General features: G+C 34.6%; 3 protein-coding genes across 5 annotated transcripts; 2 read left to right on the top strand and 1 right to left on the bottom strand.

The window, feature by feature from the left end:
• The first annotated feature begins 604 nt into the window (after positions 1-604).
• On the top strand, positions 605-2,688 carry LOC105195271 (cell cycle checkpoint protein RAD1). Of its 2 annotated transcripts, XM_011160637.3 has the most exons (6): positions 605-836; positions 1,072-1,322; positions 1,391-1,609; positions 1,853-2,047; positions 2,145-2,420; positions 2,561-2,688. In XM_011160637.3, the coding sequence occupies exons 2-6, from the start codon at positions 1,224-1,226 to the stop codon at positions 2,588-2,590; spliced, it is 819 nt and encodes a 272-aa protein (XP_011158939.2). In that variant the 5' UTR covers positions 605-836; positions 1,072-1,223; the 3' UTR covers positions 2,591-2,688. The 2 variants fall into 2 exon arrangements, with proteins under 2 accessions (XP_011158939.2, XP_039305221.1); XM_039449287.1 differs by lacking the exon at positions 2,561-2,688 and having other exon boundaries at positions 2,145-2,513.
• Positions 2,689-2,819: 131 nt separating this feature from the next.
• Positions 2,820-11,364, bottom strand: LOC105195269 (probable fatty acid-binding protein). Of its 2 annotated transcripts, none has more exons than XM_011160635.3 (3): positions 10,982-11,364; positions 4,921-5,192; positions 2,820-3,308 (listed from the first exon to the last, which is right to left on the bottom strand). In XM_011160635.3, the coding sequence occupies exons 1-3, from the start codon at positions 11,055-11,057 to the stop codon at positions 3,255-3,257; spliced, it is 402 nt and encodes a 133-aa protein (XP_011158937.1). In that variant the 5' UTR covers positions 11,058-11,364; the 3' UTR covers positions 2,820-3,254. The 2 variants fall into 2 exon arrangements, with proteins under 2 accessions (XP_011158937.1, XP_011158936.1); XM_011160634.3 differs by lacking the exon at positions 10,982-11,364 and adding an exon at positions 6,120-6,326.
• A 7,724-nt stretch (positions 11,365-19,088) lies between these two features.
• LOC105196418 lies at positions 19,089-24,421 on the top strand. The gene is made up of 3 exons (XM_026130936.2): positions 19,089-19,767; positions 22,832-22,991; positions 23,058-24,421. The coding sequence occupies exons 1-3, from the start codon at positions 19,590-19,592 to the stop codon at positions 23,449-23,451; spliced, it is 732 nt and encodes a 243-aa protein (XP_025986721.1). The 5' UTR covers positions 19,089-19,589; the 3' UTR covers positions 23,452-24,421.
• The last annotated feature ends 136 nt before the right edge of the window (positions 24,422-24,557 follow it).

The raw sequence follows: 24,557 nt of genomic DNA, 5'->3' as shown, positions 1-24,557 counted from the left end.
GCAGAGATTGAGAAACGGAGGCGCAACATCCGTTTGCTTCAATGAATTCGGATCAACAGGTAGTGGATACCGGCTTTCAACTACCGACTGTGTACGATCAGAAGTATGTGGATTTCGTAGAGAACGTGCTGAAGGAAGCAGCCGACGATTTTGAGAAAGAGAAAAAATGTAACGCAGCCTATTATACCAGTTAACGACTTGGTACAGCTGCATTTTCTTTCACTTTCTTTGCTCCATGAATGAAAGAATACATGCCGGCTACGTTCTTTCAAACAATGCCGCGAATATGTAAATGAGAAGTATAGAAAGAGATTAAATAGAAAAATTTAATAAATAAGTGAAGAATTTTCTTTACTTGTTATTTTATTTTTCCACATTAAGAAGAGACAAACATTATAATCGTTACAATTAAAAATAAAGTTTTTAATCTTAAATTTTCTTCTTTGCCTCCAAAAACTTACCAAAAGTTACTGAGAATGTTGGAAAGTGCAGCTATATCTATTCTTTAAAAAAAAAGCATAATAAAAAGCCATTAAATTAGTATTTACTAAGTGTAAATATATTCATGTAAGCTATATGGAGATAAAATGATAAATTCTTTCAGTTTCTGATCAAAATCTATTGAAATTATACAAGCTATTCGATGGGACATTTGAAAGAGCTTTAGATTTATACGAGAAGCGACGAGTGACACAAATTTCCACGTCTAATGCAATTATAACAGAGCCATGCAAGAGTGCTAACGAGGCTAGCTGGTTGATGCAAGTTAAAGGGCATTCTGGGGCATTGTACACACTTTTTCCAGAAGTAAATTATTGTACATGCGCCGCTTTCAGGTACAACATTCTGTGAACAAATTATTTAAAGATAGCACAATTACATTTTCTACAATTGTACATGTTGGAATACTGTCTATTTCTACCAATGTATTAACTTTAATTATGGTTTAGTTTTCCCTTTTAATCTTTTTCTAATTCTCAAAATTAGAAAAGATTAAAGATAATAATAGATATATAAAAGAGAATACTTCTAGAAAAAGTATTACAAGATATGGCTCTTACAATGTTACAGACATCAGGTTTTAACAGATCGATCTGCTTTCACTTGTAAGCACGTTTTGGCAGCTTGGCTGACCAGTGTTGACAACGAGAAGTTGTTGCATCAACAACTAACGCAAAAGCAGTTTAATAATTTATTGCTATACCAGGTTTCAAATAAACAAGATGGCCTCTAACATGGAAGACTACATGTTGGTCGCAAAAATAGGATTGACAAATCTAAAGATTGTAATACAGTTATTAAAAGCTATCAATTTTAAAGAGGTACTTGAAGTACTTAGAATGTATTTACGTTTTTTTTCTATAATGATAAGAAATATATGATTATTTAGTTAGCTACTTGCCTTGGTAGTGAAAATGGATTGAAAATCACAGTCGAAGATGCAAAATGTATGCAGGCCAGTGCATATATTTCATCTGCAGTTTTCGAAGAGTTCAAATTGAAAGAGGACGTGACGTTTTCATTAAGCTTAAACATATTGGTGGAGTGCCTCTGTATGTTCTGGCCCACCGTACAAGAAGATTCCGTCGCGGTGCAAATATTTTACAAAGTAAACTTCACACCTCAGTAAAATCAGAATAACTCTCAACTATGTTACACGAGTTTAGAATCCAAACTAAAATAATTTGATTAAACATTTAGATTTTATTTGAACATTAAATTTATTTAGGATTTTATTTTGTGAAATGAAAAATATTAAATTTACTAAAATTAATAATACTAAAAAAAATATTTCGAGATATTCATCACTGTTTAATATTAAGGTATTTTGATATTATCTTATCTATTATAGGGCACAGGTTATCCCGTAAGCGTTATTATCGAAGAAGACGGGATCATAACGGACTGCTCATTAAAAACTTTAGAAGTAGACACATTGTTAGATTTTCATCTTGAACCGGAAAATGTCGTTAATAAAGTAGTATTACAAACAGAATTATTGAAGGATGTCATGGCTGAATTAGATCCAACTAGCGAACTAGTCGAGGTATAATCAGTTTCAATTTCAACTTGAGTTTTAAGATAGCTAGAAATTTGTATTCGACAGTCATGCGTTTTTTTGAACTACAATGCTTACGTTCCAGTTGCGTTTATCGCCGGAAGAGCCCTTCTTCAGAATTAGCACGGAGGGTCTAGGCGGCATTTGTCACATCGACTTGCCGCACGATAGCGATTTAATAGACACTTTTCATTGTACATCAACGGCGATAAGCAATTTTAAATTGGCGCATATTAAACCGGCGATGAAAGCGTTATCGTGCGCTAACAAGGTTTCTATAAGAACCAATAACGCCGGCCTGTTAGGTTTTCAGTATATGATCAAAACCGAAAGCGGCCATACCTGTTACATGGAATATTATGTAAGATTTTTCATAATGGATTGTACGAACAATCATATCGCGCTAATTTAGATCGCTAATTAGTTTTTGCGTACATCTTGTATAATCATTTATACTTTAACGCAACATCTAGTCATTGTACATTTTTTTATATTTTACAGATTTCTCCATTAATCGATATGGAAGATTAAATATTGATTAAACAGTGACGATACGGACGTATAAAGTTAGAAATAGATGGCCTATGTATAAAAATTACTTTAATAAATATCTAAATATATTTTGTATATATTTCGCCATTTTCTTTCATTTCTTTCAAGATATCTTGGACTTGTTTTTAACTGACAAAAAAAATTTATTTCGTAACGCATATTATTTGTGTTTAAAAAAAAATTAGGAAACTTAACAAAAACACAGATATATTTCCATAGTCATTATTATTCGTAGAAAAAAGCAAACATTCGTAGAAGATTATACAGCAACTGCTGTACGTGGAACATAATTCGCTGACAGTATTACGTACAACATTACGTAATACGTAATATACATAAATAGAAAATGTGCACACAACAGATGGCTAATTTATGCTTTGGTTGCCATTCAATATATCCACTTCACGGATGCGTACATGTATCAAATATGCGAGTTTTAATTCCATAAAAAAAAAACATATATTCTGCAATCTTTAAGTTACGCTTCGACATGAATTTTTTACAACATGTAGCTTATTATAATATATATTTTATTTACGCTCAAGTAGAGATTTCAAAGGATAATTTATATTGTGTTCCGAGAACGCTTTTAGAAGCATCTGTGTAAGGTTGTGCACTCCTTAAGACTTCGGTAACTGGACCCCTATTCCTGAAGCTTGTATACCCTTGTGCAGACTATGTCATCGACCTTCATGATCTGCAACACAGAAATAGCATAGGTATAGGTAAAACCAGTTTAATATTTGATAGCAATAGAGACCTCCGCCGTAACGGTAATCTCTCGGAATTATTAATGGTTGTTTCTGTAAGTAGGTAGAGAGAAAGAGTGCGGGAATTATTCCTGCGCCGGTGTCTCACGGTATTAACACGTATCGCCAGACGGATCAATGGATCTTTATTGGCACCGTTTCGGAGCTCGGTGCTGTAGAATTGTACGTGTCACGAACAGGAGGAGCGCACGCGATAATTGGCCGGACATTTGACGAATCATTATAACATTAGCCGCTCGTGCAACGATCTCCCTCGGCGTGCAGCGTTCCTCCACATAGCTTTTGTACTTTAATCGGGTAACTCCTGCGCCCGCATCAGCCGAATCAAAGTTCAAGTGTTTAGAGAGGAAGGATGCACGCACGAGTGATAAATGTAGCACGATTAACCACGTCATTCCTATAACTCATGTTCTGTTACGTATCGTCCGAGTTCACAAGCCGGCTGGAGCATTTATTAAAGCGATCACATCACGTGAAAATAATAATGAAAACTGCTCACTTTAGAGAAATATAACCATGGAAGAAAACAATTCTTTTAAGGCACAATTTTCGTTATCGTTAATTTCCTTCGTTATGGCGAACATTAAAGCGTGTGTTTAAAATCTACTATTGTATACGCCACATCATGTGTGTCGATGTTAATGTTTCCAGTTTTTTTCCTGGAGAAACAAATACAAGTTTGCCAATAATCTTCGCAAATTTATTACATAAGAAAGATATATAGCATCGTGAGATATTCTTTGCTTAATATTTACCTCAGGCTGAAGGTCAGCCTTACCTTGTTACTAACTTTCAATAGCGTTAATAATAAACAGCCATACAACTCCGTCGATGAATATAATTGATTTGCAGATAAAGAATTTAATGTAACTAAATTAATTCTTATAAGTTATTAACTTTTTAATTTTATTCAGTTAAAAAAATATTAATTTAGCTAACTCTGCATAAATATAAGTTATATTTACATGTATCACATATTCTCTAAATCTGAATCAGTAAAATCTTACTTATTTGCAGTACTATGCTTATAACTATGATTATTCGCCGTCTTTCAGTAATTTCGCTTAAGAGAGAGGGAGGGGGGGGGGGGGTTACACTCGCTGATCGCAAAATCACTGATTATATACGGAAAAAAACAATTTTATTGTAGTATCTAAAAATTTAGCTACAGATACAGATCAGAAAATAATTTTATGTTGAACTATCCAAATAATTATGTAAGACGTTCAGCATGACGATACTTTTATTTTAAAAAATTCTGACATTCTAGTAATCAGTTTATACATTCAACATAAATTTTTTAATGGTTCAACCATAATTATTTTTAGATTGTTTAGATTTGTATTTCAGCAAAATTGTCCTTTCCGTGTAATTATATAGTATTGAAATTAGGCTATTCTCAGTGTCTTTCAGTGAATAAACAAACCGATTCCGATTTAGAGAGTAAGCATTTTGCCTTAATCGTCTTTATCGCGCGTGGATGACAGATAATATCCGATCAAGATAATCCATAGGAACTTTCGGGAAAAAAGTGCTTACCGCAGTCATCTCCGTGGGCGTGAATTCCCTCTCGATCGTGGTGTTCTTTTCACCCTTTTGTTCCTGTATAAGTTTGTTACCCTCCAAAGTACAGACGCTCTTCACCTTCCTGCCGTCCGCAGTCTCCTCATCGAACTCCTCGCCAAGCTTGAACTTTATTTCGGTGTTTTTGAAGGGGCTGGTCGTCTTTAGGGTGTACATCCCGTCCTTCTCTGTCAGCTCGACGACGGGACTGACGGTGCTGCCCATTTTACGCGTCACCATGCCGACGCCTGAAAGAAGGCGAAAGCTGCTTTAAAATTGTCTAAGTTTCTTTATCGGTCCTATATGAAATTCTAATCGACCAGATGTATTTATGGCACGCAGATGGCTCCTCTCGCAGAAACATTTATACTTCGCAATCTAATTGCGAGTTATCCTTAAAAGAGAAACGTATCAGAACTCTTTCTACATGCTCGCAAGCCTGCAAGCACTTAAATTCGCTAACAGATTAGACACGAGTATCCCAAGAAAAATGGAAATAAAATCACAGAAATTAGCACACACTATGATGCGCCAGTGTCGATTGGATAGCCTTTTAAATTATGTTTCTATAGTCCACTTGAAGTTAAAAGGAAATGAATATTTTATCTGCCGGCACTTCTAAAGCTTATCTCCCGGGAAACACACGTTGCTTCATATCGGCCGAGCCGACATTTTTCCGGAAAAAATCAATTCCTGGTTTAAAAAATTCACATGCAAAATAGAAATAAATGTTGTGTTGTTACACTATCGGTCCAAAACATATTTATAAAAATAAATACACTGAGAAAAAAGTTGTTGATTTAACAAAATTTTTCAATTTGATTGAATTTTTTCTTCAGTTCAAATATTTCATGTATTTAAGTTAAATGAAAAATTTAGTCAAGTTAACTTTTTTTTCTCAGTGTACATGCGCGGAAAAAAAGCTTTTACTGAAGTATCTACACATTTAACCACATACAGATCTAAAAATAATTGTTGTTGAATCGCTAAATAATGGACAAATTCAAGCGTAGTAAGTAAACAAGTTATTTTGATGATCAAATAAAACTAGTTTCAAATACTTCCGCAAAACTGTTCTTTCCGCGTGAAGTTCTTCAGATCTGTCAACCAGGATATTTTCTATATAAAAAAAAAAAAAAAAAAAAAAAAAAAAAATTACGTGCACCCCGTCTCACCTAAGGCTTTCATATATTCGTCGAATTTTTCGCTCGATTGGAGCTTGTAACGCTTGCCCAGGATACCGGTTAACAATTCCGACGACATGATTCGATCTATCACCGACGACTGCGTGAACAGGACTGACTAGCGAGTAGCGGCTCGGCCGGTTTGCATGCCTTGCTTCTGCCGATTGACTATATATCGTAGGTAGGACGAGTGTATCGTGGCGCGCAATCCGGTTCCGCGTTGGAAACCGCAGCAAGACAAGTAAACTTTGAAGTTTGACCCACCCGTTCGCGCTATTTATAGACTTTGCGAATTATCATGTACCCCGGAATGACATCACGTTGACGTATGAATAAACATGGCATGTTGCCGCTTTCACAAGAGACGAATTCTTTCAATGGAATCCCTCAAAGTAAAAATTTGTTTGCAGCAACATGCTTATAATGAAATTGGAATACAGAGAGTTTTGCCAGGTTGGAGGATTTTTTTCCCAGATGTTTATTATTATTTTTAGATTGAGAAAAGGTTTAGAAAAATCTTTAGGGGAGGAAAATACAAAAACCTATAATATTTTTATCCTCCCAAAAAATATACATTATATATTCTCCCTATAATAGTATTATTTTTTTTCAAAAACTTTTCGTGATAATACCAAGTAAAACAAAACTTAAATTTGAAGGAAAAACTTTCCAACTCCTTGGCAATTTTATTGGAATGGAACGAGCGACAACTCTCATTTTACATGCAATTCAGTCGAGACTTTCGAAAGCAATCGTGCTCATCAATCCCTAACGGAAAATACACGTTTATCCGCGACAGACATCTGATTTGTAAACGATTACATGAATGCTCATTTGGTTAATAAATTCACGATTAGTCACGAGTATCGTGAAGTTATGATGAGAACAATCACCCGTGAGATCGAAGAAACAATTTTATCATCCTTTTCAGAGCCTCGTAATGATTTGCGATTGCACTTGACGACAAACTTGTCCCGACCGCGTCTTTCGCGTGACCTCAAAAAGAAAAAAAAAACGAAGATACCCTTATCTTGCCGCCAGGTGATAACAAAATTATAAGTTTGCGTTTGAGTCACGCAAGTGTCGCTTATCGATCTCACCGCCGTCAAGGCGGCACGGCAACCGTTCTCGGAAAAGTTGGCAGACGCTGCCAACTTTTTCCGCGCGATAATCGCGACGGTAACGCGTCGGAAGACGACGCGCGCGTCTAGACTTGCTCTCTTATTTAATTTCCGGCGGACTCCCCCCGAGGGTTATGAGGTAACGACGTCTCGGGTGAGGAGAGTGGAACCCCATACAACACAGCATGGAAAAAACATAGCAAAAGATTGCTGCAACGTTGTAAAAAATGGTAAAATGTCCGTTTCAGAAATATTGATCCGTAATGTTGCAGGAATATATATAATAATCAGAGTTGGGCAACTAAGTAAAAATTAAAATTATTAGCATATCAAATTTAGTTAAAAGTTATATGGACAAAAAACTAACTCGGTTAAAACCTACGTTAAGATTAGATTAATTGAAATTAGAGGAAAAATTAATTTTAAGAAACATTGTTTATGATATACTAAATTAGAAAATTGTAGTTTTATAAAGTTAATTATTCAATTGTAATACGGATCATCGAATAGATTTAACATTGTATTTGTTAATTAAGTTTATGAACACAGAAATATTTTTTTATGTGGAAATATATTTTTTTCTTTTATAATTGTTTTCTTTCTTATGCAGATAACTTTTTAACTTAGGAAAGAATAAGTTTGTGTTTCAAAAAATAAACCAGTTGAAGTTAACAATTATTTAAAATTAAGTTAAAAGTTTTAATTTTTTAACTGGTTACTATCCAACACTGATTAATATCAACAGACGCGGTTGCGTCTCGCGTTGCATTAATGTTGCTGCAACATTCTGTATCAATATTTCTGAAGCAGACCGAGTTCTATCGTTGCTGCAATTTTACTGAAACATTGTAATATTTTGCAATGCTTTTGCTAGTCCGTTGCTCCATCCGTCAACAGATTATTTTGTTTGCAAAAAAAAAGAAATGTGCAGTGGAAATTACATGCAACATTATCTTTAGTATATCTGAAGTCAATAAACATCATCAGATAAGCGCATACAATTATCAGCCTCGATAAAACCAATAGGTTTTTTTCCTCGATAATAATTAAAAAATAAAGATACAAGTGTTTGTGTTCAAAGGTATCTCTGCTTCCATCAGGTACGAAATTTAACGCGGTTTTTTGATTACAAAAAAAAATCACGCACGATTGATAAGCCGAATCTTGCGAATTTCGTACCGGCACGTACGCCGGACGCGCGCTCGCGTGATTCGACTGACAATTATGGAATTTATTAATTCTGTTGATGAATTAATTCAAGTGTTAAATTAGACCGCAATCAGGCGGTCCACGGTGCACGGTCGGAATTAAGATCGAGGTCAGGTCGTTGCACGAGAAGAGGCGAGGGGGCGTAATTTAACGTATTAAAATTGATTAATGCCTCGGGCTTCATTGATATTTCGCTGATGCACAATCGAGTTTAGCGGCTAATTAAGTCGACGTGTATGCGGTAGGCGATAGCGGAAGCTTACCTATCTCGAATTTGCACTTTCAGGTGACTTTTCGCGCGAACCAGCGTGAAAATACAGCGAAATTATAGGATTCTCCCGCGACTGTTTGCACAAATTTTTTATACAGTCGAGACAAAAATTTTGTGTTGAGAAACTAAAATACTTAGTCCGATACGTTCAACTGAACATTGATTCAAAATTATTTAGTTGCGCCTAAAAAAAGGATATAGTTTATTTATGTTAACCGTTCAAAGTTTTTAATCAAGATTTAATCGACTAAATCAACTTGATATTTAATTGAACATGTCGAGCTAAAAATTTTACTTTTTCGTCAAATTTTTCTTCTCAGTAAATATCGGTATTATTCTTCTTTGTACTCTATTTCTATTCTGCGAAGCACGATTTCCCCGAAGTTCCATGAATGAGCGAGGCGACGAGAGCCCCTCTGATGTTTACTCCGCAACTCTTCACACGCACCTTCCGTATATTAGTCACGTGCGCGTATTTGTTCACGTTCCGTGCACGCACGCGAAATTGCCGATGACGCCGGTCCCGGCCACGCGAGCGGCCACGGAACACGGAACGTACAAACGAAGTTAACGACAGATCTCATCACGATAATAATACGGCTCGCCGTAATGCGAGTGATCATCCGCTGTTTTGTAAGAGAGCAATTTACATCTCACGGCGCCGATACGTTGCCCGATTCTTGTTGCGTTTTACGGTCTTGTTATCGTTCGTCCAAGGTAAACGGCCTGGACATAATACTGAAAAAAAAAACTGTAATATGAATAAAACGCAATTCGATTCAATTGGACATCGGATCACGGGTTGTCACTTCATATATGTTGCTGATTCGTCTAAAGTTTATTCATTCAATTGTCTTTGTTTTCAATCTTTTTGTTTTATTAATATTGTTATTGAATTAACAAGATATTTCCGATTAGGCTGATGTTGTTGATTCAAGTATTTTTTTTCTCTCGCGTACTCTTATCTGGACACACGAAAGCGCTTATCAATCTCAAGTATTTTTATCAACATTTAATTATAATCTTGAACATTTAAAGATTACAATTAAATTTTAATGCAATGAAAAAAAATTGATATTAATTTGATAATAATAATGTGATAAGTTTTTCTGCAAGTGTTCGGATATAGAACGTGTCCAATTACTGGGAACACATTTACCTTTTATTACATACATATAGCGTCCCTAACGATTTCTCAATAATCTATCTTCCCTATAATAGTAGACTTGAAGAGATTCATCAAATATTTACGCTGCCAGAGTGCTGTGTGAACGAGATTATTAAAAGCGATTTTTCAACAATGTATAATTTGCGTCAAAATTCACATCCTAGACACTAATGGAATTCATAATTTCAAGTGTCGTATAATAATGTGAATTAGAACGCACACATATAAAACATATACACATGTAAATAAATACAGTACCGGTGCAAGGTGTTGCGTTACTTATGGTAATGGGAAAATTATTAATTTAACAAAGACGTACCTAAATATTATCACATTTTTACATTATTTTATGCTTCGATAGGAATTCTTGCAGCGAAAAAACAAAAAGTTGAACAATTTGTTTTCTATATTTTTTATAAAGAAATGCATTTGACTGTATAAAAAACAAAAATGTTATACAAATTATATGCATATTAAAGTGCGTACGCATAAAAATATACCGCGGCAATCTGAATGATACATCCGTCTAAAGAGAGCCTTATCTCGTTCCTTATCAAATAGGACAATTGTACTGTTTTTCCTTCTAAAATTTATCATGAATAGAACCGTGCAATTTTATCGCATTTAACGTAATGAGGCATTCGCGGTTAATCTAACGAAGCCCAGAGTGATATAATCCAAGGTCTTCAGGAAACTGCGATAGAAAATGACAAAGGAAGAAACCTGTTAAATTATTGTGTAACATTCGATATCCGCCAGAGGCGGCACAAAAGAGATCCGTGAAAGAGACTGCATAACGTAATGAAAAAGAGTTTTAGCAGCGAATGGAATTCTTAAACGATGGCCTGCTAAGTAGGTAGATCCAGCGACACGTGGCCAGGTAAAAATGTTGAGCGAATCGACGTCGGTTTTGAGCCTAAAACAGCGTCTACTATCGATCGCAGGGATTTTAGTCAGAGAGAGAGAGAAACTACTTGACAGTCGCACGTCCTATCCAAGCTTTCCACACACGCATTCTAAATTAACATTTCCGATGCACTTTGAACGGCCGAAGTGGTGCCAAGAGCGATGATCGTTTACGTACCAAGCGCAATCATGAACTCGTCGAAGTTCTTGCTGCTGAAGAGCTTGTAACGTTTTCCGAGGAACTCGCTCGACATGATGATGGTGTTCGGCTCAGGTAAAACACGTGGAGAACGAGGAAAGAGATACAGAGAACGTCAGTCGATTACAAGCTGGCAGACGTGAGAGACCACTGAACACCTCCTAGTCGATCGACGCAATTACGAGAACTGAACAGGGGAACGTTAGGATGAGGAGCGTCGGCCGTCGAGCGCGAAAACTTGCCTCCCCGGGCCGGATTCATCTCTGCCTCTCTCCTTCTAACTATCTTTCTCTTTCTATCTTTATCTTTCCTTCCTCGTCCCACACCCGCTCGCAACCTCGTCGCTCGCTTGTTCCGCTATCGATACACACCGGGGGGTCGCGCTCCCTCTCACTGCACTTCCTTCTTCTCCCTTGCTAGGAGACGCCCTTCCCTCCCTTCTCTCGTTAACTAGTTCCGTCTCTCTTAGCCCTTCGAACCTCGTTCTCTCTTCCCTTTCGGTCCTTTCGCGCCCTCCCACCACCAAGTATAAAACTTCCCCGTCTCACTCCCACCCAGAGCTTCCCCCTCCTCGAAATTTATTCGCAGCTGCGAATCCTATTCCTGCCGTTCCCGCGTCCTGCTTGCGCAACTTGCGTCCTGCTTGGCGAGTCTTGTGATACACTGATACACACTAATTCTTAATTTGCTTTATGGCCTTGCGCGCACGTGATGAGTGTTGGAGGGAGGAATTAGAAGAATACACGGATCAAGTCAATTAGACCATTTATTTTTGGAATAAATTTATAATACATCAATTACGTAATAAAGTTACCAAAGTGCGTTACATGTTGACACACATGTATGTTGTTGATTTCACAATCGCTATTTATTATTATCTTCGCATATAATTTTAATATTGAATTAGTCAATATGTTTTTTACCTAAATCAAGGTTAAATCAATGACTTATAAAATTAATTTAGTTACGTTAAAAGTTACGGTAAGGTTAAGTTAAATTAAAAGTTAATTTTGACAAATATTCGTATTAAATTAAAAATTTTTAGGGAATTTTTAAATTAGATTATTCAAAACAATTATAACAGAATTATCAAATTTAATATTTTATGAATGAGTTGATATGAAATTTGTAAGTATTTGAATAATTAATATTTCTAAATTTACATAAAATAAAAAAATATATTTTATGTGAACATTTTTCTTTTATAATTTTTTTCTTTTATTAAATAAATTTTTCTTAAACTTAAGAAAAAATAAATTATAGTTTATGTGTTTCAAAAATAATTAGTTGAAGTTAAAAAATAAAGCATCAAAATTAAGTTGAAAGTTGATAACTTTCTAACTTCAGTATTTAACTTTTTAACTAGTTCCTACCCAACTCTGAATTTCAACGATGCTAACCGAAAGTATCACGAGCAATTTGACTGCAATTTTCGGGCGACAGTTTTGCTTAAAGTTGCACATAAAAAAGCTGTTTCAAATCATTAATTTTTGCGTGTTCTCTAATACTCTTTTGACCATAATTCTTAAATTTCGCGATTCTAGTTTTGATCATAAAGAAACTATTCATGAATATATACAAATCGTTCAAAGTGTTTAAACAATATAACCGTTTAAACGAAAGTGACTGATTGTGAATTTTTGTTTATTCGCATAAGCAATTTCTTTCATTGTTCGCGGAAAAATGTGTAATATCTTTCGTAAGCATGTACGAAAAATTCTTAATGTCTACATTGTTTGTAAAATAAACGCCGGCACGTGAATCACGTTTAAGTTTGTTACGCTTATCTGCAACTCACATAATCTGTATCGCGCGCGATAACAAAGTTTACAATTATGGGAATCGCGAATAATATTAATAACTAATGCACTTCCGGTCACGCGAAGCGTGAGGCGGCGTCACTCGTTCTCAGATATAAGAGGAAAAGGTGGTATAGGTCGAATAGGTTCATTATGGTCTCTCGTATTATCTCCGTTATTAGATGACAAATTTTAATAATTACTTATGAAATCATTTACTAAATTTACTTAATAACTTGCCCTAGTATGTAATGACGCTAATATGCCAATAGCCGACAATTTTTATCTACTAGTTCTACTACATTGAAAAATTTTTTCAAAATACATTTTAACATTTAATTACACATCCTTCCTCATTCTTTTCAAACTTGAGCGTATTGTCACACGAATGCATGTACACTCGAGTGTTTGGTTTTTCAATTTTTTATTCGATCGTACACATTTCGAATTATGCAAAGTTAAACAATAGCATTGTTGCAATCATCTGAAGCGTGCTAATATTGAGATTTTTTATGTCGAAATAATTCTTCGATAAATCGATTGTCACTCTATAGGTTTATTGCATTCAGAAACATTTTATCCTCATTGTTTACTGAAAGTTAAACGAAGATAAAAAAAATATGTGGGTGCACTCGGGTAAATATGCCTGAACACAGCTTTATTATAATCACGTGATAAATACCTCATAGTTCACGTGATAAATACTTGGCAAAATATTCTCGATAATTTGCCATTGCTTTCTGAGAGATAGCAATCGAATAAAATCAGATGGATTCTGATCAGTGGGATTTGAACCCGGATCTTCGACACAGAGAGCAGACGTATGGCTCTGCGTCACGATCACTATAATATAATAAAATACTATATCTGTTTTAAACAATACCAATTTTTTAACTTTATTTTTATAGTGGGACATAATACCACTCTTGTTTCCTTCGATCCAAATTATGGCTAATCACTATATTTTTATAATTAATTTTCAGTGTAATAAATATTTCAGAATTTTAAATCTACAATCTATTATAATAAAAAAATAAAAAAACAATAATTAAACAATACTTTTTAGAATGTAATCGTTAAGTTTCAATATAAAATATTGATTTTTAACAATGCTGTTATATAAAATGACTGCCCATAATAAAATCACCTTCTCCTCAGGTTAATTTGAAGTTCAAGAACGGCGCAAAGTCGAAGGTATACACTCCTCGAACTTGACATGCGTGATGCAAGAAACGCATCGGACGATACGAATGCCCGCGCCTCATTGGACGGCGGATCAATGCGCGCGACTCACGACGAATCGTTCCTACGTTCGAATAAGCGGCTAATGGGCACTTACAATCCCTTGTAATCCTCTCGTAATTGCGCTCAAAGTCCTACTTACGCTTATGCGGCCGTGTCGCATTGTATTATTTATATTTCGATTCACACATTCGTGCGCGCGGAAGTCCCATTTGTCACGGCATTCGCACGTGAAACGTCAGACGAGTCCCGCTCGACTCATGTATCAACTTTCCGACGAGCTTCCGCAAACGTTACGCTATCGAAATATGCCGCGCGTGAAACGACCTTTCGTCTCTCTTTCCAAACTTTGTTAAGACGCGACATTACGTCGTAATTTCGTACCGCATTTTTAAACGATTTTTAAACGGAAAAGTTCATGGACGATTTCTTTTTGACAAACGAACAGTAAAGGCCCGTCTTATTTTCTGTCAATTGAACTTAAAAAATTACTAACTCTGCAAAACTTTTAACTGATCGTATTATCTTGCTTCTTTCCTTACCCATTTTTTTAAGAAAAATACGAAATAATATGATTAGTTTTATCTCTTATCCTATAAACATTTTTTTTGTACTTCTCATTGACTTCTATTTCTAGAAATTTTTTGAAATTTTAAATACACTTAAATTATACTGTATTTTATTTTTTTGAAATGACGTACAGACATTTGTTCTAAAAATTTGAAAACACATGATGAATTTTTAGAAAAATTTTCAAACTATTACAAATTCTCATTATCTTCTATCCATAAAAATTTCTTGAAATATAAAGATACTTAAATTATACTGCGTTTTATTTTTCCAAAATGATATACAAGACATTCGTTCTAAGAATGTGAAAATATATTGATGAATTTTTAGAGACTTTTCAAACTACTATAAATAAGTGGAAAATTGGCTGTCTCTCTCTTCTCTCTGACTTGGATATTCTAACAGCCTCGGATATCATAACAAGTCATCATATGAATATTCTTGAATATTCTAGATATCATACGAACAATCATTCTAGATATCATTCGTACAATATCGCGATATCGTGCGTATATTTCCAAAATATCACGATATTCGTTCGATATTATGTGCTTTTAGGGTATACTCGTGTTTGTAAAATGCCGTTTTTTATTATATTGTATTGTAAAGATTAAGTTTTTCATTGGAAATTCCTAAATCAAGTTGGCTAGTCAAATTAAAATTTGTAACGATGCAGTCTCTTCCGGATATGACGAGGGCATCGAGAGGTATGACGCGTTGCTGCTCGCGTCTGATCCCGGTGGCGTCGATTTCGTCGGCCGCGATCCGCAACGCCCGCGCCACGGTCGATAACGGTGCGGTGGAAACGCGTCGACGACGACGTTGCCGTAATCGCGCGCACACGCTCGTCGGCCGCGCGACGATGTCGCGTAGCAACACGTGAATTCCAACACCGACGGACGCTGGAGGTTTGGCAACGTCGCGACGGCGCGAATTCCGCATTCACCGTCGCGTCGGTCGGAGGGGTGTTATACCTCCCGGTTGCGGGAACCGGCCGGGAACGTTCGCCGGCACATCGACGCTGACGTTTAATTATCCAGAGGAGCATTTCGCGAGAGAGGCACGAGGACGATATCCTTCGTCCGGTTCCTTGGCCCTCCGTGTTATTCGCGAAAGAAACGGCAAGGACGATCTTATGAGCATAACTGCATAATGCGCGAGATCTTTACGCTCTCGCTCCGCCGCACCAAAATATATCTTTAGTGGGTCGTTGCCTTTTATTTTTGAAACTCCCTGCCGGGATGAAGTTGTCCGTTTCTCCTCTCTCATTTCGATATACTCGCTCTATCGTTGCTTCTTTCACTCATCGGGCAACTTCGCCCACATCGTGATATCCATCGATGCTATTTCGCAATCTCGCAGCGATTTTTATTCTCCAGGATTGGACGTAAAATATAAATAAAATATTTGTACAATTAAAAGTTCTAAATAATAAATGAATCAGATGAAATTATAAAATGAATAGACTGACCTGTAAAGGCTGTGGCACTAGATTTGTCTGTGCTATTTTCAACTTTATTGAATTGAACGATTGTAAAGGACGTTTATTTCAAATGACTGTGTGATACAATAAATATGTAGCGTAAACATTTCGACTCACAATCCCTCTGTTTTCAATTTTATACTAACAACAAATTCTTTTTTAATTTTTAAAAATTTATATATATTTAAAAAATGTTTTCGTTATTACAAAATCGTCCTTTTATTCTCTTTATTTCTGTACGCACTTTTATTGTATAAAAAAAATTGAAATTTTACAAAGTTATTTTAGATATTTTTTACTAATTTGCTTTAGCATCCTCTTAAGTGCACTTAATGTAATATAAGAATGTTTCATTGTATACCGATGATTTTTGTAAATTTTGCCCTGAAGAGGATTCGAATTGTTAGTCGAAATGTTTGCGCTACGTATTGTCACAGTGGTATTGTGTTACGTCTAAATTTCGATTCGAGATAAAAGCCTTTCACTTCAATAAAGTTGAAAATAGTACAAAAATTCTAGCATCGGTTCTTATGGGTCAATCTGTCCTTTTTATAATTGTATTTGTTTTAAATCTAAATAATCTATATTATTAATTGTATATACAATTTAAATTGTGTAAACTATGATTTGCGTGTATAAATCATCTGTATAAATAATAATCTAGGAATCACTCAATATTCAGATATAATCAGAAATTCCATATATTCCATTTTTTTATTTGTAATATATAATATATATTATGTATTTTTATTTTATCAATATTCTCAGATATAATAACATTTGATTACTTTTTTCTTTTTATTGTATTATCCAATTTATAATAGTTTGCATTACTTGTATTGCCTATGCCTACACGATTCATGTAAGCATAACGTGAACAAAACGTAAATAATACACGTATGTAGATGTAACCTTGTAATCTACCACAATCCTGCTTTTCTCTTTACTTCTTTCTCGTATGTCTCGGGTTTCGCTTCCTAGCCATTTACTCAACTTGCAAGACTTAGACCGTTTTTGCTAACTTTGTTATCTGTAGTTATGATACTATTACTATTTGTGAAGCATTTATGCTAGCGTTAGTTGTACAGTGGAAATCTTCTTTTCCATTGTAAAGCATATAACAAACACGTTTCGTGTTGCTTCGTACTTTTATGGAAAATCGCGACGTGATGTATACCTAATAAGTCAGTGCTCTAAAATAAAATTTCACTCTTGTTTCATGTATTTTTACGTAATTCAATTAAATTATATACCTAATAGAAATTTCCCGCTGCCAATGTTTCTTTTATTTAACTGCTGCGGAAAGAGGAAATTCTGGAGAGTCTTTCGAAGGCCATTAATGATTTCAACTAGTAGAGCGACTAGATTGCTCGACTACAGAAAATAAAAGTATAACGAGGAAGATCAGTCAAGCAAGAGGGAAAAGGGGAATCAAAAATTAAAATTTGGCCTGAATTGTGCTGTTTATCGTAACGAGTTTCTTCCATTAAGAAAAAGTGTTTCAATAAACTAGTTAGTTGTCAGTATGAAATATTATCAATTACTGATGTAGCAATGAGTTTATTGAAACACTCTTTCTTAAGAATTTTATCAACATGAATTTACGAGTAATCTAAAGTTGTTCTTTTTTGCTGCACTGTAATCGGTCATAGGGCAAGCCGATCGCAATTTGTTCGAATGAAATTAAAAACAGGGAAAGAGCACGAGAAAAGTAAGAAAAAAGGTCAAAAGATTTCGATTCAAAAAGAGAACATATGCTTTTTGAACCTTATAAACTGAAACTTTACTCTAACTCAAAATAACTCATTTAAAATAAAACTTACGATAAACTAAATCGACTCACTGAAAATATAAAATATAAAATAGATTCCGTTTCAAATAAATTTCTGGAATTTATTTTATTCTCTAAATCTCGTAGAGTGATACTTCATTATACAAAAGTGAAAATTGAGCCTGTGCAATTTTTCGAGTGATTTGTCACTCTAATAAAAATAAAAATTCACTCTTGTAAAATAAATATTTATTTCTACGGAGTGAAAATTGAGCTTGTGTTGTTTTTCATATGATTTTTTACTCTACGAGATTTAGACTCACAATGCGCACAATGGAGAAAATAGGCATTAGAATTGTAGAATCAATTTCCTTGATAAACACTATAGAAAAATAATAAGTTACGTTGTGTTTCGTATAACACATTTGTGTTATATCTTATTAATATTCATTGTGCGTTACATTCAATATTCATTGAAGAAATTGACTCTAAAATTTTAATTCTTATTCCTAATATCTATAAATATTTCTCTATTGTGCGCAGGGTCTTAGAGAGTGTACTCTGTAAAAGAATTAATACGGTAAAAAAATGGTGATCTTGCAAGCCACAATAATTTGCTTGCAAAATATTAACTAAGGTATATAAGTAATTATTAAAAATTATGATAACGTTGGGTACTTAACCAATCTAAACAACAGAGACAAAATTTATATCTCAACTGTGTGCGAAATTTAAAAAGAAAATTTTTCTGTGACGCCTATTTATGTTTTTAAAATTTGACTGTATAATTGGCAATGAGATTTAAATTTTCTGGAAGGATTGCTAAAATGTTGCTGCTATAAATTTTATTACATGAAAATAATATTTTAGCAGATACAAAAAATAGCAATAAATTCTTGTCGCGACATACGTAGAAATCTATCTACATCAGCAAAACATTTTTGTGAGCGTATGTCTGATCACTACTAACTGATCACTCAAAGAAACTTTCGCTTTTATTCGGCGAGCGCGACCATGCGTGTGGTTGCGGGAACGTAAAATTCATGACTAAAAAAAATATATGTCTTCCTGCCTGTTCGCGCGCGATGTCCGGCGTCGCGTCGTCGTGCCTCGATGCCCGAGATGCGAGTTCTGCGCGCGAACGCGTGGACGCGCGTGCATGTGTGCGCGCGCGCGTGTGTGTGCGTATAACGCGCGGCGACGCGATTCCGCCGTTCTTTCGACCCGCGCGGCGCGGCGCGGCGCGGCGTGGCGCGGCACGGCGGCCCTCGGCGCGGCCTCGCTGACTGGCGCCGGTTTGGCAACGTCGCGGGCGGCATAGATTCCGCTCCGCAACCGCAACCGCACGTTCGCCGCCGGGCCGCCATGATACCAAAGCCGTGCTGGCCGTGCAACGGTTTCTCCGCAGTGACGCGCAAGCCGCTGCCGACACGACAACGCAGGACGGGCGCACTGCGGCTATTCCGTTGCCGATTTCAATCACTTTCGCATATTACCAATTAATCGGTGACCACCGTGGTCTTGGTGGAGAGGACGACGGTGCTCCGTCATCATCGATCGATCTCTTTTTCTTTTTCCTCACGAAACTCGAGATTCGGGAAAGAGATTTCGCGAAAGTATTAATCGAACAGTTTGGCCGCGTGGTGCGAAATCGAGTCGTGAGGCGAAAGGACGACCGAGCGGTGTGTAATTGAAGGAAAGAAACTCTCTGTGACTCTCTCTATGAGCATGTTCGACACGGAGAGGTTCATCGAGGAGATAGAGAGACGGCCGGCGATCTACGATGTGAACCGCGGCGAGTACAACGACCGTAACGCCAAGATGACCGCGTGGGACGAGGTCTGCCAGGTGATGGTACCGAATTGGGCGCGCTTGACGGACGAGGAGAGAAACGTGGAAGGTATATAGTATGGCTGCTGCCGCAATTGATCGATCCGGATTCCTTTAGCCGCGTCGCCGCCGACCGCGGCGGAAATCCGGAGACTTTAGGATTGCCGCGAATCGATATTTCTTCCGCGTGATCGTAAACGATTGAGTCGCAAGTTGAAAATGATTAAAGAATAATTTTTCTGACGGAAAACGTCTCGGACTTCTCGACAAAGGATTTGGGGAGAAATACGCTGCCATAGAGATGGGATCAAGTTCAATATGTACTCCAAAATTCGAGTCAAGCCTAATAAACAAGTTTTATTTTCTAAGATTCGTGTAACATTCAGTAAGAAATATTTTGTACACAGACTGTTAAATCAATAATCATTGTCTCGTATATAAATAACAGATAACAATGACTGAAAAAAAGAAACTTTGAGTAAAACAAGTTGTTTTTTAATCGTGAGTTAAAAACTTTTCAAAATCTTAGAAAAAAATTTTTACTAAGTTTTTTTACTCAAAGTTTCTAGTTTTTTTTTTGGTCATTTTCAGTCAGAAGTAAGAATAGAAAATCTTTAAAAAATTTAATGATCTTATTTCAACGAAATATTATATTTTTATTATAACACTGTAATAGTCAGCTAAAGAGATGACTGTTGTAATATTATCACTGATTATTGATTATTATAATTGATTGATAAGAGCATGAAAATGTTGATAAGAGTATTAAAATTTTTTTAATTTTAAGATATTATTTTTCATCGAATATATTTTTTCTCTCAACTTGTGAAAATTATTGATGAAAAATAAACTTATTTTCCTCTCTCAATGAAACTGAAATATAACAATTTCTTCCTGTAAACATGTGTCTATTTAAAGGGATGTTAACGACGTTAGTTTTACCGACCGAATTGACCTACGTATGCGTGCGATGTTAATGTGGTAGTAAACATCACACATCTTTACAAACTACTACATCGATAACATACATGCAAACAAATATTTCTTATACTAAAGCTCCTAGCTTATTTCTAAAACACAACTAACACATTATCCTTTCACGTTCTCCTAAATTGGAACTTTGTTTTACCTGCAAAATATAAAATAAAGTATAACATATGTTTTATCTATGTTAACAATAATCTATGAATCATTATGGAAGATTCAGATTTCATCAGAAATAGTGAAAGTTATGTTCTGTTTTTTTGTTGTTTTTAATATTCTATTTATTTTTGTTATCAATATTTTTTTTAATTAGATATATTAATAATTATAATTTAATTATATACTTTTTTCTGTATTGTTGTTCATTTTAAAAGAATTTGTATTACTTGTGAAAAAAATTTCTGTAAATAATTCAATCTTGTAATTTATGGCACTCTATTTTTGTACAAAATAAATATTGTCACGAGTCGACACCAGACGTCGATAACAAAACTGTAATTTTTCAATTTTTTTTGCTTTTTGTATAAAATTAATTGTTGTTTTTTGACTGCGTTATTGTCTGTCCATACTTTAATTATGAAAAAGGATTTATAATTTTGTGTAACAATAAAAGCATTACTTTGTGTGAAAAAATATCGCGTTCTATCGATAAAACAGACCTCTTACTAACGTCAGATTATCATACATTATTTAAAGATTTTACATTCTTGCTTATATACAGACCAAATAACTAAGCAAGAGTCACAGAGGAAAAGGCTCAGAAAAAAGAGAATTTGATAAAAAATTATTAAATATAATATTTTTAAATTTTTAAATATGTTTCAACTTTCGACACTAATATAAAACATTGTTTCTGTTTGATATTTTACAGATTGTTTATGATTTTGACATAATTATATAATACAATATCAAAATATTTCTTAGAAAATATTTAAATATTTTTTATTCTTTCTGTTTCTATTGTTTTATATAAAAAAATTTTAACAAATTAAAACTAATCAAAAATTACTTATATTGACTATTGGATAAGAATTATCTGATTATCTTTTCTATAATTTTAATTGAATACAATATCGTTGTAGATTAATTAGGATGATATAATCGATCAATTTATCGCTGAAAATAGAAACAGAAAAGTGCAATTTTAAAAAATAATTATTTTTATTTATTTACATTAATACATATAAATAATATTTTATATTTTGTGTGTATGTAATTATTTACATTTAATTGTAACAATTACATTGTATTTTTTTGTTTTATTCTTAATTTTCCTCCTAAAATAATTAAGAATCTCAAAAATAAAACTTTGTCTAGGACATAAAAAAAGCTAATTACGACTCTGCTTATAAACGAGACACTGATTGTTAATTGATATTAATTTTTTTTGTATACATTGTACTTGCAAAGTAATCGATGTCGACTATTAAATATTTTTGAATTTAAAAACGAGTACTTGCGAAGATTTAAGATGTATTTATAAGTAATTTCCATCGTAAAAAATTAAATCTTTTACAAGTAACACTTGAACCCAAAGAATAAAATTGTTAGTAAATAAATTTCTTTACATAAAATTTCTATGTTCATAAGTGTTCATAAAGAATTTGAGCATATTTGACTTACAATTAGATTCGAGTTTACTTGAAAGTAATGCTTGTGTTTTGAGGTACTAATAGAAAAACTCGTAAAAAATTCGAATTTTGTTTTGTCCAGATTTGTGTCTATTCAAAAGAACTGCTTTTATTTTTCAAAATAATCAGAGCATTCGCAAACAGATTTGAATCTTGTAAGATACTTAATCCTATCACTTGCTCAGCAATTTCGTTACATTAATTAGATTGATGTTGTAGGCTTTACTAAATTTTTACTTTAAATATATTTGTGAAAAAATTTTTTCGTCACATTATGATTTCTTTAAAATCATAAAATTTTATCTACGAATAGTCAAAATTAATATTTCTTCTCTCGTGTATTTTTCGTGTATTTCTTTTCGTGTATTTCTCTTTGCGTTACTAAAAAGAGTAAGAAGAAACATTTTTTCGTAAATCTTGTAAAAGTATTTTTTTAAATTTGAAAAATGTCTATTATTCTTATATACATGTTATTGAAGGAATTTTTTATTGCAACTGTTGAGTCATAATAATTTGTAGAAAAAAATTTGCGCGGAAAATGGAGGAACATACGAGATTACTTTATGAAAGAGCTCAAACTTCAGAAGACGCATAAGTCTGGACCGGCCGGGCGCAAACGAAAGAAGTACATGTATTTCGATCGATTGTTGTTCCTCATGCCAACAGTCGAGAATAAGAGGTATCAGTTGTCGTTAGAAATGACAAACAACCGATGATCTCATGACTAAGTTCGGTCTTCTTTTAGGGGTTCCGCAACCATCAATCCTTGTAAATCAGAGGAAAGCGAAGGGGAGATGGACAATCCCGTGATCGAAGAGTACGATATACCTCTTGCTCATGGTACCTCTATAACGAATAGCCGGGAGTATCTTCAAGCAGGTACTCCCTCGTACAAGGTGTGTCCGCGTTATTCGAAACAGCTTTGCGAGACCTCCTTCACGCCATTCGACAACGAGATACACGACATCCTCTCCTCGCACAGCAGTCAGCGCGTCACCCTTGACGAGGATGATTACGACAAAATGTTCCTCCTTTCGCTGTTGCCAATAATTAGGCAAGTGCCAGAGGAGAAGAAACTGGACGTTAGGATACAGATGCAGCAAGTTTTGGCCGTAGCGCTGCACTCTGATAATAAATGAAGAGTTTGATGCGCATTTTTTTAGAGAAAAAAAGTGGAGTTCATAAATGCCGTTGCAACCGAATTTTCAGTCTTGTCGTCTTTGGAACTATCATTATCTTGCACTACAAAGGAAATTTTTAAAAGTTTGTACGAGGAATCAAACCAATAAATTCACCAGTGGCCACCGTGGTATTTCAATAGTAATCCTAATTCTAGCCAAGATAATGCATATTATTTCGTTTATATAATATCTTAATGTTTACAAGATTTATGCTCGGCAATGTACTTTGATATACGTAAGATACCACGTAAGTTAGTTGTATGCAGACGTAGCATGCTCTTTTTTTAGAATTCACCTCTAGTTTGGAGGAATAGCCCCTTCAACCTAGCCTTATAATTATACATAACACAGGGTCTCATGTTCTCCACTTATCGAGGGAATTCTTTAATGCACTCCCTCTTAATCTAAAAAAATGATAATCTCTTATTTAGCACATTAATTTTTCAATGCGAAAAATGCGGGTTAAAAGCTAGGTTTGAACCCAAGCCCGTAGTTTATCACGCTATGTGATACGCTCATTATTAATTAAGATATGATAAGTGCAAAGTTTAAACTATATTGTTTATGATGTAGACTATAAATTGTGTCGAAATAATCCACATAACATAAAGTCTCAAATCGAGTCAGAGGACGTCTAAAGACACATTTCCAAAGATAGTTTTAAAGATATCTAAATGATGTCTTAAAGATGTCTTATGATCCGATCATAAGATTTCATGTTGTCTAGGGACTTAGTATATAAATCACATTTATGGAATATTCTAGGATATATGTATAATGAATAAATTTTATATTGCATATTTTAAAGTAAGCATGGATGTGAATACTGCGTCTGTGATATTATACTCTACTCGACAATCGAAGAGACGAAGATGTCATAGCAATATAGCGCAATCTTGTCATACTAATATAATTCAATTGAAGTATATATCATACATTTTATTCTTTAAGTTCCTATTTCCAAGTCCTTTTTGCATTTTTCTGCCTGAATTTGAAATGATTTTCGACAACGAGCATCATTGTGATATCGTAAATTTAATCAATTTAATTATCAATATATGTAT

This window comes from Solenopsis invicta, chromosome 5 (genome assembly GCF_016802725.1).
Source record: "Solenopsis invicta isolate M01_SB chromosome 5, UNIL_Sinv_3.0, whole genome shotgun sequence".
In the NCBI taxonomy this organism is placed as follows: Eukaryota; Metazoa; Arthropoda; class Insecta; order Hymenoptera; family Formicidae; genus Solenopsis; species Solenopsis invicta.
The sequence above is the reverse complement of the archived record's forward strand: the minus strand, read 5'-3'. Positions and strand labels throughout refer to the sequence as shown.